Genomic DNA, 12,687 nt, shown 5'->3' with positions numbered 1-12,687 from the left:
CCTTAAGATGCAGATGGACTGCTGAGTCTTGTCCTGTGGAGGTGGCTCTTCTATGTTGTGCCATGCGCTTGTGAAGTGGCTGTTTGGTCTCTCCAATGTAGAGGTCAGTAAATTAGGCAGTAAATTTTAATGCCTACTTCTATGTTTTTCAGTTAGTGAGCATTTACAATGTAAATAGTCATGAAAATGAAGAGTGTGTGTCTGTGTGTATGTGTGTGCATGTGTGCGTACAACACACACAAACCACGAACAACCTTATAGCTGATATAGTTTATATACAAGAAATACTCCCCACAGTGCTCCATTAAGTGTAAAATAAGTATCTGGACCCTCCATCTTTCATGTGTGGATATGCGCTGGTGTTCTTCAAGACTGGCAACCAAAGATTCTCCCCTTCAAAATAATTAAACATGTCATTTAACGTTTATCTTGGCTTTACATTTCAGCAAAAACATTTGACAGTAACACATTCCCTTATTCACAGGTTTTTGTTTAGGAACAAAAGCATATTTACAGTTTTCCCTTTAAATCTGCACCGTTTTTTGCTCACATCCTCTCCTGCTTTTGAAAAGATTCTCTCTTTAGGTACAGAAGAAGCAACAATTCCTAGGTATCTCACTGCAAGTCTGCTTAGGGATGGGAAGGCTTGTTCATGCTCTTGCCACCAAACCAATGGATCTTTATTTCAGGGAATTAGGTTTTCCTCTGAGTACCGGCGTATTTTAATTAGTACATCACTGAAAGCTGACAGGTGATGTTGGCTTGACACAACCTGCATGTCAAAATCTGTCCTTTTGTTGCAGCAGGACCTTCGGGTGGAGGACTCGGGATAGACCCTGAAGTAGAAGGCCCTGAGACAGAACCAACAGTAGGTGTTGAGCTTACAGTTAAGAGTGGGAGCATGAGAGTGACACAAGTGGAATAATTTTGGAGACTTAAACATGTTTTTCAGATTAAACTTCCTGTGTTACTTCTTCATCAACTGTTTCCTTAATCAGGGATAATTTTCCCACATTTAAGCACAATGCATTCTTCCCTAAAAGCTAGGCTGTGGTCACGGCTTTATTTTGCACACAGATCCACTCCAACATGTAAAAGACAGAGTTCCAGCAGGTATCTACTGACTGAATTAGCTTGTGTTCTGAAATTTTCAACTGCTGAATATCCTTGAGCTTCTTTGTGCTGTGGTGAAAAAAGGACACGACTGCATTTTTCCAGCACCTGCACCACTTCTGGGACAGCTTTGACACTGTCTTTTACAACTAAATTCAGTGTGTGTGCAAAACATGTATGATGCCTCCATCCAGCTTTATGAACTGCAGCAGCTATATTTGCACCATTGTCTGTGACAACTGCAATCACCTTCTCAGTTATGCCCCATTCTTCTGTGATTTGCTTATGTGCTGAGCTGATATCATCTGATGGTAAATGGTAATGGTAAATGACCTGCATTTGTATAGCGCTTTTCTAGTCCATAGGACCCCAAAGCGCTTTACACTACATTCAGTCATTCACCCATTCACACACACATTCACACACTGGCGATAGCAAGCTACATTATAGCCACAGCTGCCCTGGGGCGCACTGACAGAGGCAAGGCTGCCAGACACTGGTGCCACCGGGCCCTCTGACCACCACCATAGGCAACGGGTGAAGTGTCTTGCCCAAGGACACAATGACCAAGACTGTCCAAGCCGGGGCTCGAACCCGCAACCTTCTGATTACAAGACAAACTCCCAACTCTTGAGCCACAATCGCCTAAGCAGAAAGGAATTGATAGTTTACATATACTTGCTGTTTTATATAGAATGCTGTGTGAATGAAATTGTCAGTATAATACATAATTATAAAAATAATAACAAAGCTGATAAAATTGGCAGATAAAATTGCAAAACATACTGTTAAAGGAGATCAGATACATTTAAATATCAGTATTAGCAAAGCAGAAATGGAGAGCATGATAATTCACAGAAAATGAGGAAAAGATGGTAGCGGTGGGAGGAGGAGAGGACAAGGGGGTGGTTTTATTCTATTCAAAGGAAAACAGGACACATAAGAAGTACAGAGAGCACCAGGAGAGAGGAGATTCATTTTTGGACACACTGGGTTAAACTGTAAACTATTCATTACAGGGATACATCAAGGGGGGAAATGTAGTCGCTGTGGAATAAATGACAAACATAGAACATGTTCTGTTGCACTCTGAAATAGATCAGGAAGAAAGAAGTTATATAATTTAAAACCAGGGGGAAAACAAGATTAAGCAAGATATAAAGGATTTTTGAAAAGGAAATCCAGATGTGAAAGTTTTTGGGGGCTTTATTAGCCTGTTTCTAAAACAGGCTGATTTGTATGGAAGGATACGAGGATGTATATATGCGGTAGTATTCATCTATTTATTTTTATTTTTATTTTTTTTATTAGTGTTATTATTTGGTATGAGCGAATCATGAACAAACTCCAAACCAGTTGGTGGCGGTATTGCACCACATCCTTGTTTGCCAACGTTTGTTGCCAACCGCCGACAAACCACAAAGACGAAGAAGACGTAGTGCGCGTGCCCGCCCAGAGCACAAAGTAGGCCTTCAGAAGAAAGAGTGTAACCACAGTCATCATACTTGTTATCAAGGAGTTTGAGGTTTTTTTCAAGCCGACTGAGGCAAATATCGTGTGGGCTGTACTGAGCTTCCTTACTGCTGCCCCTCTGGTCTCCGGCAGATCACGTTTCTGTTTCTCATGCGTAATTGGAAACATATACGCTCTCGTAGCTCGGACAGCTTGGTCTCTTTGCAAGGTAGCCATTAACATGGGAGGAGAGTGAGCCAGCTGTCTTTACTAGTCCTAGTCCAACTACAAAGCCGGCCTTCTCCGCTGGGGTATCTTTAGTTCGGGTTATTCTGAGAGGGGGTCGAGGGTGAGTACATTATAATCATATTAGTTGCCTCACTCGATAACTGTCTACAGGGTTTCTCTCTCTTAGCTAATTTTGTTTTCGGCTGTACGTTCCGTTCAGCCCCTGTCATTTTGTCTGCTTGGAGCTTCCAGCAGGACCTTGTTTTTTTTTTTAATCGTTTGTGTTCAGCTATTTGTTTTCCTTCAAATGAAGATGTTGTACTGAGTATTATGATTTGATGAGGTGGATAGAATACAACAGACTCAACATTTAATAACAGAATCACCAACCAGTAATGTGTCTTTTAAGATGACGCTGTTCTAGCGGCAGGCTGTTGTAGCAGCTCCCTGTCTTCGTAAGCTCAGTGAGTGCATGTTGTTTGTTGTATATTTCCTGCTATGACAACTTAGTTTCCCTCTGGGATTAATAAGGTTTTTCTGATTCTGATGTTGGTGCTGAACCTACGAGGCACAATAATGCTACACAATACAATGGTCTGCAGTAGTGCCCTACAATAATTTTAACTGGATTAAAAAATAAAAATCTTTTTGCTGTCGCAGGTGACTGGCAGGAGGCGAAGAGTCTGCTGGAGCAGCATCTCAGCACCTGTAGTCAGAAACATTGGTTCTTCATCAAAGGTGACAAAGAAAAATCACCAACATTATTCTACAGACATTAATCTGTAATTATTTTGATTATTATTAATAATAATAACATCTAATTCTGTACACACTGACATTTTGCCTGTCTTTCCCAAATGAGAGACAGATCACTGCTGAAGAAAAATTTCGTAAAGCAACTAGAATATCTTAATGACTAGGGATGGGTATTGATAAGATTTTCACGATTCCGATTCCATTTTCGATTCTGTTTAACGATTCGATTCTTTATCGATTCTCTTATCGATTCTTTTTTAAAAAGGAGAACACTAAGGTCGATTAGCTTAGAACTTTGTTTTATATCTTCTCTTTGAACAAGATAGAAATTTAGGAGTAACACGGCCTTACAAACCCAACAGTGAGATAAGAGATCCACAGCCTACGGCTTTTCAATGGGCACAGGGTCCCCAGGAAAAAAAATTGTAAATGTAAAATAATAAAATAAATATTCTTCTGTAGCAATAACAAAGGGTAACATAAATTATTCTGTAGCAATTACACAAGAATATCCAGTAATGTCCCTGCCTACAATTAAACACATTCACATACCGAAAATCGGGGGCATCTGCTGTGGCAAATGGGTTCAAGCCTTTTACCACAAACTTAGTCACAGCTCGGTGACATTCGTCTATCCTGGCCTGAAAGGAGACGCTACCGGTAGACTGCAGCGAGAACTGCCAGCATCTGATCCAGACTCTGTCTCTCTCATCATGGTCACCTAAATGCACAGTAATGGCAGGTTTTGTAATAAGGCAGATCGCGCTAACATAATATGCACTGTTAGTTGATTATTTACCTGCCGTATTAACGGGAGAGGACGTGCAAACTTTACCGCTGCTGGGTTGAGATTCACGAGTCTGGAGCGGAATTAAAACCACGACATTCATTTAAGACAGGGGTGCCCAATCCCGGTCCTCGAGAGCTACCGTCCTGCAGCTTTTAGATGCATCCTTGTTCCCACACACCCGAATCAAATGAATGGCTTGTTATCAGGCCTTTGCCAAACACGATGGCATGCTGAAGAGGTAATCAAACCATGTGATTCAGCTGTGTTGGAGTAGGGATGCATCTAAAATCTGCAGGATAGTAGCTCTCGAGGACCGGGATTGGGCAGCCCTGATTTAAGGTCATCGCGTGTTTTGTGAGCAAATGCTTTTGCATATTCGTAGTGTTTCCTCCTCAAGTCAAGTCAAGTTGGCTTTATTGTCACTTCAACCATATACAGTTTAACAGTACACAGTGAGGCGAAACAACGTTCCTCCAGGAACCAAGGTGCTACATGCAACATAAATTTACAACATAAATTAACAGAAAACACTAAACTAGCTAACTATTTCTAAATGAAATATCTACTTTGCAAGTATTGCAAGTTGCCCTGTTGTCATCCGTTCTCGTAAAGTATAACCAAACTTTTGAGCGTTTGAGCCGCTTAGGCGCGGTGATTCCTGCCAGGTAAATGACGCTCCGCAACATGGTGACGTCATTCGGGGCGACTGGAATCAATAATGGAATCGTTTGCAAAAATGGCAAACAATTCCAAGGAATTGAAACAGTGGTAACCAGTTCTCAACAAGAACTGGGTTTTGATACCCATCGCTATTAATGACTTGTTTGTAATTGTTCATTTGTCTGTGAAATACTTGTAAAACATTGTTTATATTTAAAAATGTATATTTATGGTATGTACTCATCAGTTTTCAGAACGAGTCATTCCACAGAAACAGCTCAATTCAATGAGGTCATTATTCAGTTAGTTTACCAGGTCAGGTTCTCAACCTGCTTTCATTAAAAGGAAACCCGACTATTATGACAAGTTACTCAAAATATGTTACAAATTATCTCCACTACACAAAAAACATACTTGAGAATAACTACAATTTTTTTTTTTTTTGTTATTCATTAAATCTTTGTTGTTTAAAACTATTTTGAAGCCGTTGGAGCGGCCATGTTTTTTGGGACGATGACATGTATTGGTTGTCCGCAGTATAAGTGCTTTCGTTCAGCTAACCTGTTTTGTTTTTTAAAGTGTATCAACTGTATTAATTAACTTGCCTATTAGTGACCTGGTTATGACTTGGTAGACCAGCACTATCCAGTCTTTATGTCTGATGTCATTAGCCATGTCTGGGCCCAAACTCTGGTGCAGGTCCCAAAGTCAAATGACCACTGCAGCCTTACTGAGAGCTGAAAAACTGTCTAAATTCTTTCACCATCAATAAAAAGATGAGTGTGGCTGTTCTACCAGGTGTAACAATTAAGTTTAACATCCATGAACACGGAATTTATGACATTTAACTAAGTTAGAAGTTACCAAGGAGTTAACTCGCTTGCTTCCATCTAAATATAATAAATGTTCTGACTGAGGGATTTGTGAACCAAATTAACAGCTCTGTTATCACTTCCAACATAAATGACAAAAGGAAAGTAAACATCAGCATCTGGTATACAGACATGGAAAAAATTGTTGGTACCCTTTGGTCAATGAAAGAAAATCTCACAATGGTCACAGAAATAACTTTAATCTGACAAAAGTAATAATAAATAAAAATTCTATAAATCTTAACCAATGAAAGTCAGATATTGCTTTTCAACTATGCTTCAACTGAATTATTTAAAAAATAAATTCATGAAACAGGCCAAGACAAAAATGATGGCACCCACAACTTAATATTTTGCAGCACAACCTTTTGACTCAATCACTGCAATCAAACGATTCCTGTAACTGTCAATGAGACTTCTGCACCTCTCAGCAGGTATTTTGGCCCACTTGAAGGGCGCCGTTTCCAGACTGCATGTTTCAGCTCCTTCCAAAGATGCTCAATAGGATTGAGGTCAGGGCTCATAGAAGTCCACTTCAAAATAGTCCAATGTTTCCTTCTTTGCCATTCTTGGGTGTTTGTGTGTTTTGGGTCATTGTCCTACTGTAAGACAAATGACCTGCGACTGAGACCAAGCCTTCTGACACTGGCCAGCACATTTCTCTCCAGAATCCCTTGATATTCTTGAGATTTCATTGTACCCTGCACAGATTCAAGATACCCTGTGCCAGATGCAGCAAAGCAGCCCCAGAACATAACCGAGCCTCCCCCATGTTTCACAGTTGGGACAGTGTTCTTTTCTTGATATGCTTCATTTTTCTGTCAGTGAACATCGAGCTGATGTGCCTTGACAAAAAGTTCAATTTTTGTCTCATCTGTCCAGAGGACATTCTCCCAGAAGCTTTGTTGCTTGTCAACATGTAGTTTGATATATTCCAGTCTGGCTTTTTTATAATTTGTTTTCAACAATGGAGTCCTCTTTGGTTGTCTCCCATGTAGCCCAATTTGGCTCAAACAATGACAGGTGGTGTGACCTGACACTGATGTTCCTTGAGTATGAATTTTAGCTTGGATCTCTTTAGAAGCCTTTCTTGGCTCTTTTGTTACCATTGAGATTATCCGTCTCTTTGATCTGTCATCAATTTTCCTCCTGCGGCCATGTCCAGGGAGGTTTGCTACGGTACAATGGATCTGCAATTTCTGAATAATAGGTGCAAGTGTAGTCACAGGAACATCTAGCTGCTTGGAGGTTGTCTTATAGGCTTTACCTTTAACATGCCTGTCTATGATTTTCTTTCTAATCTCCTGAGACAACTCTTTCCTTTGCTTCCTCTGGTCCATGGTGAGTGGGATACACACCATGTCATCAATCAACACACTGAGTCCTATATATAGGCCCACTGACTGATTACAAGATTGGACACACCATGGATTAACATGTCCCTTTGGTCACATTATTTTCATTTTTTTCTAAGGGTACCATTATTTTTGTCCAGGCCTGTTTCATGCATTTATTTTTTAAAGTAATTCAGCTGACTTTCACTGGTTAAGATTTATAAAAAAAAAAACTTTATTATTACTTTTGTCAGATTAAAGTTATTTTTGACCATTGTGAGTTTTTCTTACATTGACCGAAGGGTACCAACAATTTTCGTTGCCCTGTACCTGTGCATGTGCAATGACAATAAAGTTGAATTCTATTCTATTCTATTCTATTTTGTCCACGTCTGTATATAAGTATGTAGATGTATATAGATGCGTAAATGCATATGTGGATTTTCTTTCTTGGAAGTATGGTCTTAATTTGAAGTAAGGTTCTAAGAATGCAATGTGGCGTCATATGTACACTTTGTAGGTTTGGTCGTTCCATAACTGCATGTGACTGTTTTGGTTCTTTGTCATTGTAGGCGAAAGAATGGAAAGCATGTCGAAACCTCGGTCCATTGATGATTGCAACATAACCCAACCAGTTCCTGCAAGTAAAGATGAACCTGTTGTGATCCCTGTGGAGAAGACTTCTACCACTATGAAGCAGGCCAGAAGACGACAGCGCATTGACAGTGGGAACAGAAGCCTTACATGCGATCAGTGTGGAAAGGCTTTTACTCGTAATAGCAGTTTAAAAATACATCAGCTCGTCCACACTGGCATTAAACCATTCAGCTGTGATCAGTGTGGAAGGGCTTTCACTCAGAGTAGCAGCTTAAAAAAACATCAGCTCATCCACACTGGATTTAAACCATTCAGCTGTGATCTGTGTGGAATGTCTTTTTCTGACAATGGCAAATTAAAAAGACATCAACTCGTTCACACTGGCATTAAACCATTCAGTTGCGATCAGTGTGGACAGGCTTTCACTCATAATAGCAAGTTAAAAAAACATCAGCTCATCCACACTGGATTAAAAGCATTCAGCTGTGATCAGTGTGGAATGTCTTTTACTGTAAATGGCAATTTAAAACAACATCAGCTCGCTCACACTGGATTTAAACCATTCAGCTGTGATCAATGTGACAGGGCTTTCACTCAGAGTGGCAGTTTAAAAAAACATCAGCTCATCCACACTGGATTTAAACCATTCAGATGTGATCAATGTGGCAGGGCTTTCACTCAAAGTGGAAGCTTAAAAAGACATCAGCTCATCCACACTGGATTGAAAGCATTTAGTTGTGATCAGTGTGGAAAGACCTTCACTGAGAATGGCAACTTAAAACAACATCGGCTCGCTCACACTGGATTTAAACCATTCAGCTGTGATCAATGTGACAGGGCTTTCACTCAGAGTGGCAGCTTAAAAAAACATCAGCTCATCCACACTGGATTGAAACCATTCATCTGTGATCAGTGTGGAAAATCTTTTACTCTGCATACAACCTTAAAAGAACATCAGGCCATCCACACTGGCATTAAACCATTTGTCTGTTGTCAGTGTGGAAAGGGTTTTGGTCGCATGGATACTTTAAGAAATCATCAACTAATCCACACTGGAGTTAATTCATTTTTAAGCAGTCAGTGCTAAAAGGCTGTTACTTCTATGTACACATTCAAAAAAAATCTGATCGTTCACACTGCAATTATAGTGTGTGTTGAATTATGGTAATTGTGAAATTTGTGGAAAGTCTTTCATTTATAACAAATATTATTGAGTCATCAGAAAATCCACACTATATGTCGTGCTATGACAAAACTGGCAGACCAATGTGACATTGCTCTGACAAAGTTCTTTTGGACGTCCTGGTCAATCATCTTAACCTCCTAAGACCCGAACTCTTCCACGGCATGCATTTTTAATTTCTCTTTGATATTTGGGCATATTGGGGCCCAAGAACATCAAAAGAAAGAATTACCAGATTTTTTTTTCTTTTTTTACCTTATTTTTGTTTTTAAGAAAAATAAGAGCCACATATGAGGATATTCATTTACAATTTTGATAGAACAGTAGCAGTATAATGTCCTCGTAAGTGGATATCAGGCCCTTGTAAAGCAAAATTTAGTATTTTGGTCTAAATAACCCAAAATGTGATGTCCACATATGTGGATGCCATGTCCTAGGAGGTTAAGTTTAAGATTGCAGACTCCTATAACTGTCATAGTACTGGGTCTTGACCCAGTGTTTTGTGCTTTGGGGCATTGGCGGTTTCTAGCTTCAGTTTTATTGAATATTGTAATATTTAGTGTTTATTTCTATTTCTGTTCTTGTATTTGTTCTTCTGCTTTATGTAATATTTGTAATTTCTAGTCTTTAGGTTCTGTTATCATACCTTCCCTCTGATAGGTTTGTAGCATAAACCTATTTGCTGGAACGTTCAAGACACAAGCAGGTAAAGTTCTTTATGATTCTTGTGCACGGGAGAGAACTGGACAAGCGCCATTCCTTCGCCCGACTCCAGTTGCTCTCGTCTGCTCCCTCGTAACACTGCTCTTTTATTGAGGTTACATGAATATGCATAGGCTCATTAACACATGACGTCTTACGTAGGTATATATGTGAACAAAGAGTACTGTCTGTGTGTGTGTGTGTGTGAGTAGGTATGTGTGTGTGTGTAAGTGTGTGTGTGTGGGGTCAGAATGTGACCCCATAAACGACTTCCCTAAACCTGCTGGTCTGGAAGTCCAGCAGTCCATCTAAACATAAGGCACTTATACTAAAACAGATATAGATGTGTTTATCCTACCATGAAACAATAAAAGAAGGTACGACCTCTCCCATGCTCCCAGGATGTGGGTGTGAATGCCAGAACACTCTGGAATGCACACAAAGCCTTGTAGACTACTAAGGATCAGACCCCTATCAATATGACATCGACTATAAACTCTTAAGCATATATGAGTAAATATTTCTAAGCATAAATGACAATCAACAATATAAACCTGACACCCTCTTTTTCACATTGTTTTATCAACCTTTTCTCCAAGTTTGTTTTACTTTCAAGTTTTAATTTTATTCGCCACATGCACAGTCATACAAACTACGATATGCAATGAAATGCTTGTGTCTGAACTGCGTTTGGTGTTGCTCTTCTGTCTTCCCAGTTTGCCCTTTTCCCAGCTTAGTTTCTTAGTTTTAGTTTCTGTGTTCAGCAGTTGGGACATACCTATTCTTGTTTCATCATTATTATGTTCCTAATGAAACCTCCAGTTCTTGGGTTGTGTATGTGTGTGGTTTTGTTTATTAGTATTTTTGTATGTTTTGGTGTTTGAGAGTATTTTTTTGCTACAACAATAAATCTGCCTCTTTGCGTTTATTTCCCTGTCTGTGAGTCCTTTCTTCTGTCTGTCACTCAGTACCATCATGACAATACTAACTTGAGAGGACCGTATTCTGACCGTGGTTGTTAAGGCGTCTGGCAAGGGATCTCAAAATTGGATTAGAAATGGCAGACAGTTGGTGTCGTAAACCATCTCTTCTGTTCAAAGATAATTATTCACAGTGGACGTAGGTGGCTTCTTTCACTCCTCTTTCAAACCATCTGTCTTCTCTGTCCAAAATGTGAACATTGGCATCCTCGAGTGACCTTTGTCCTTTAGATGCAGATGGACAGCCTAATCTTGTTCCATTGAGGTGGCTCTTCTATGTTGTGCCATGCATTTATGAAGTGGTTGTTTGGTCTATCCAATGTAGAGGTCTGGGAATTCCTCGCTACACTACTGCATACACTATTGTAGAGCTGGGCGATATGAGATTTTTTCATATCACGATATGTTTTTTTCATTTCAGGCGATAACGATATCTATCACGATATAAGCCAAATAACTATATTTGTAAGATTTAAATGTGCCGTTGCTCACAAGTAAAATGTGAAATTATCAGCAGCTTGTTTTTAAATATTTATTTCCCATAATAAGTTCAACAGGGTAGATGTACTTAAGGAACATGAGACTTTTTCAGATAAATAAAGGCAAATATTGCAAACTACACAAAAGGCAGCCGCTAAAGCGTTTAAGTTTCAAAATAGAACAAATGAAACAGACTAAATTGTCAATTCCACTTAGAAATAAAGTATTAATTCTAAAAATAAATCTTAGTTTGTTTTACAGAAGAACAGACAAAACTGACTAACTTTTGTCAATATCAAATAAACTGAGAACTAAAAGGAAATTCTCAATCTCTCCTTGTTGTATAGCTTAGCTTTTCAAACAGTTTTAACAGTTACTTTAGTCTGACAAAAGCCGAATGACGAATTAGCGCTTCCAGTCAGAGACTGAGGCTACGTCCACACGTACACGGGTACTTTTGAAAACGGAGATTTTCCGTTTTCGTTTTAAAAAATAATCCCGTCCACACATAAAGGCAGAAATGAAGGAAAACGCTGCTATGAACATGCCAAAGCAGCAGGTGGCGCTAGATTCCTAACCGTGCAGAAATGTTGGCCAATCAGAAGTCTAGAAGCCTCGGTGGGAAAAAGTAAACAAAGCTGGGGCATAGAAGCAGAACCGAGTCGTATGTGTGGACGGACAGTAACTGTGTGTATATGTAAGCATTTAAACACTGCAGAGAGTAGAATTAACAGTAACAGTATTGTAGAAATTCATTTCACCGAAACAATAACGTGGCGCACAGTGTGATGCATGCACCAGTTTATTGTATTTCCAGACTTGCTTTCAGCACAATTTACAGTGCACGCTACTCTGTTTTTTGTCAGACTTGAAATAGCCGAAATACCTTCACACTACGGAACTTCTATGGCTCTTCCGTTCGACAGTCTCTCCGGCATTGGAACCGTCATCTGTTTTCTCTTCGGTTGATTTTTCTAGTCGGCACACTAATTTCCTCCATTACCCGCTGGCTGCTTCCCAAACAAACACACGTGCGGCTTGGCACTTGTGCTGTACGTAACAAGTCACGCGACGTGACGCTGCGGCTGTTATTGGTTCGGCTCTGCGCTACTGAATTTGGATCGGCTGACCTTTTTTTTTAATTTTTAATTTTTTTTTTAAAGAGGACAAGAGCGGCGAGGTCTATCGCGATAGCTTAATTTCTCTATCGAGTAAAAGTTATATCGCGATACATATCGTTATCGTTCTATCGCCCAGCTCTACACTATTGTAAATATCAACACTTCGCTGAGTTCTTTTGATTCCTCAGAGGCATCCAATGGAAGACAAAACACTGCTCAATAGGCCATTTAACGCTTTATTACTTCTATAAGGGATATGCGTCCTGCATGACACGTTGCCACGGATCTCAAAATGGTGGTGTGCCCCTAACACTTTTATTACAGAAGCTTTCTCATTCTACAAGGTGGGCCATTTATATGGATACACCGTAATAACATGGGAATGGTTGGTGATATTAAAGTCTTGTTTGTGGCACATT

General features: G+C 39.7%; 1 protein-coding gene across 1 annotated transcript; it reads left to right on the top strand.

Moving 5' to 3' along the window:
• Positions 1-2,583: 2,583 nt before the first annotated feature.
• Positions 2,584-10,597, top strand: LOC146635837 (uncharacterized). The gene is made up of 3 exons (XM_085349171.1): positions 2,584-2,914; positions 3,454-3,531; positions 7,778-10,597. The coding sequence occupies exon 3, from the start codon at positions 7,786-7,788 to the stop codon at positions 8,887-8,889; it is 1,104 nt and encodes a 367-aa protein (XP_085205297.1). The 5' UTR covers positions 2,584-2,914; positions 3,454-3,531; positions 7,778-7,785; the 3' UTR covers positions 8,890-10,597.
• Positions 10,598-12,687: the final 2,090 nt, after the last annotated feature.

This window comes from Diplotaxodon limnothrissa, linkage group LG3 (genome assembly GCF_057381915.1).
Source record: "Diplotaxodon limnothrissa isolate DT_005_m linkage group LG3, D_limnothrissa_male_GT1.1, whole genome shotgun sequence".
In the NCBI taxonomy this organism is placed as follows: Eukaryota; Metazoa; Chordata; class Actinopteri; order Cichliformes; family Cichlidae; genus Diplotaxodon; species Diplotaxodon limnothrissa.
This window is presented reverse-complemented; position numbering and strand designations above follow the sequence as displayed.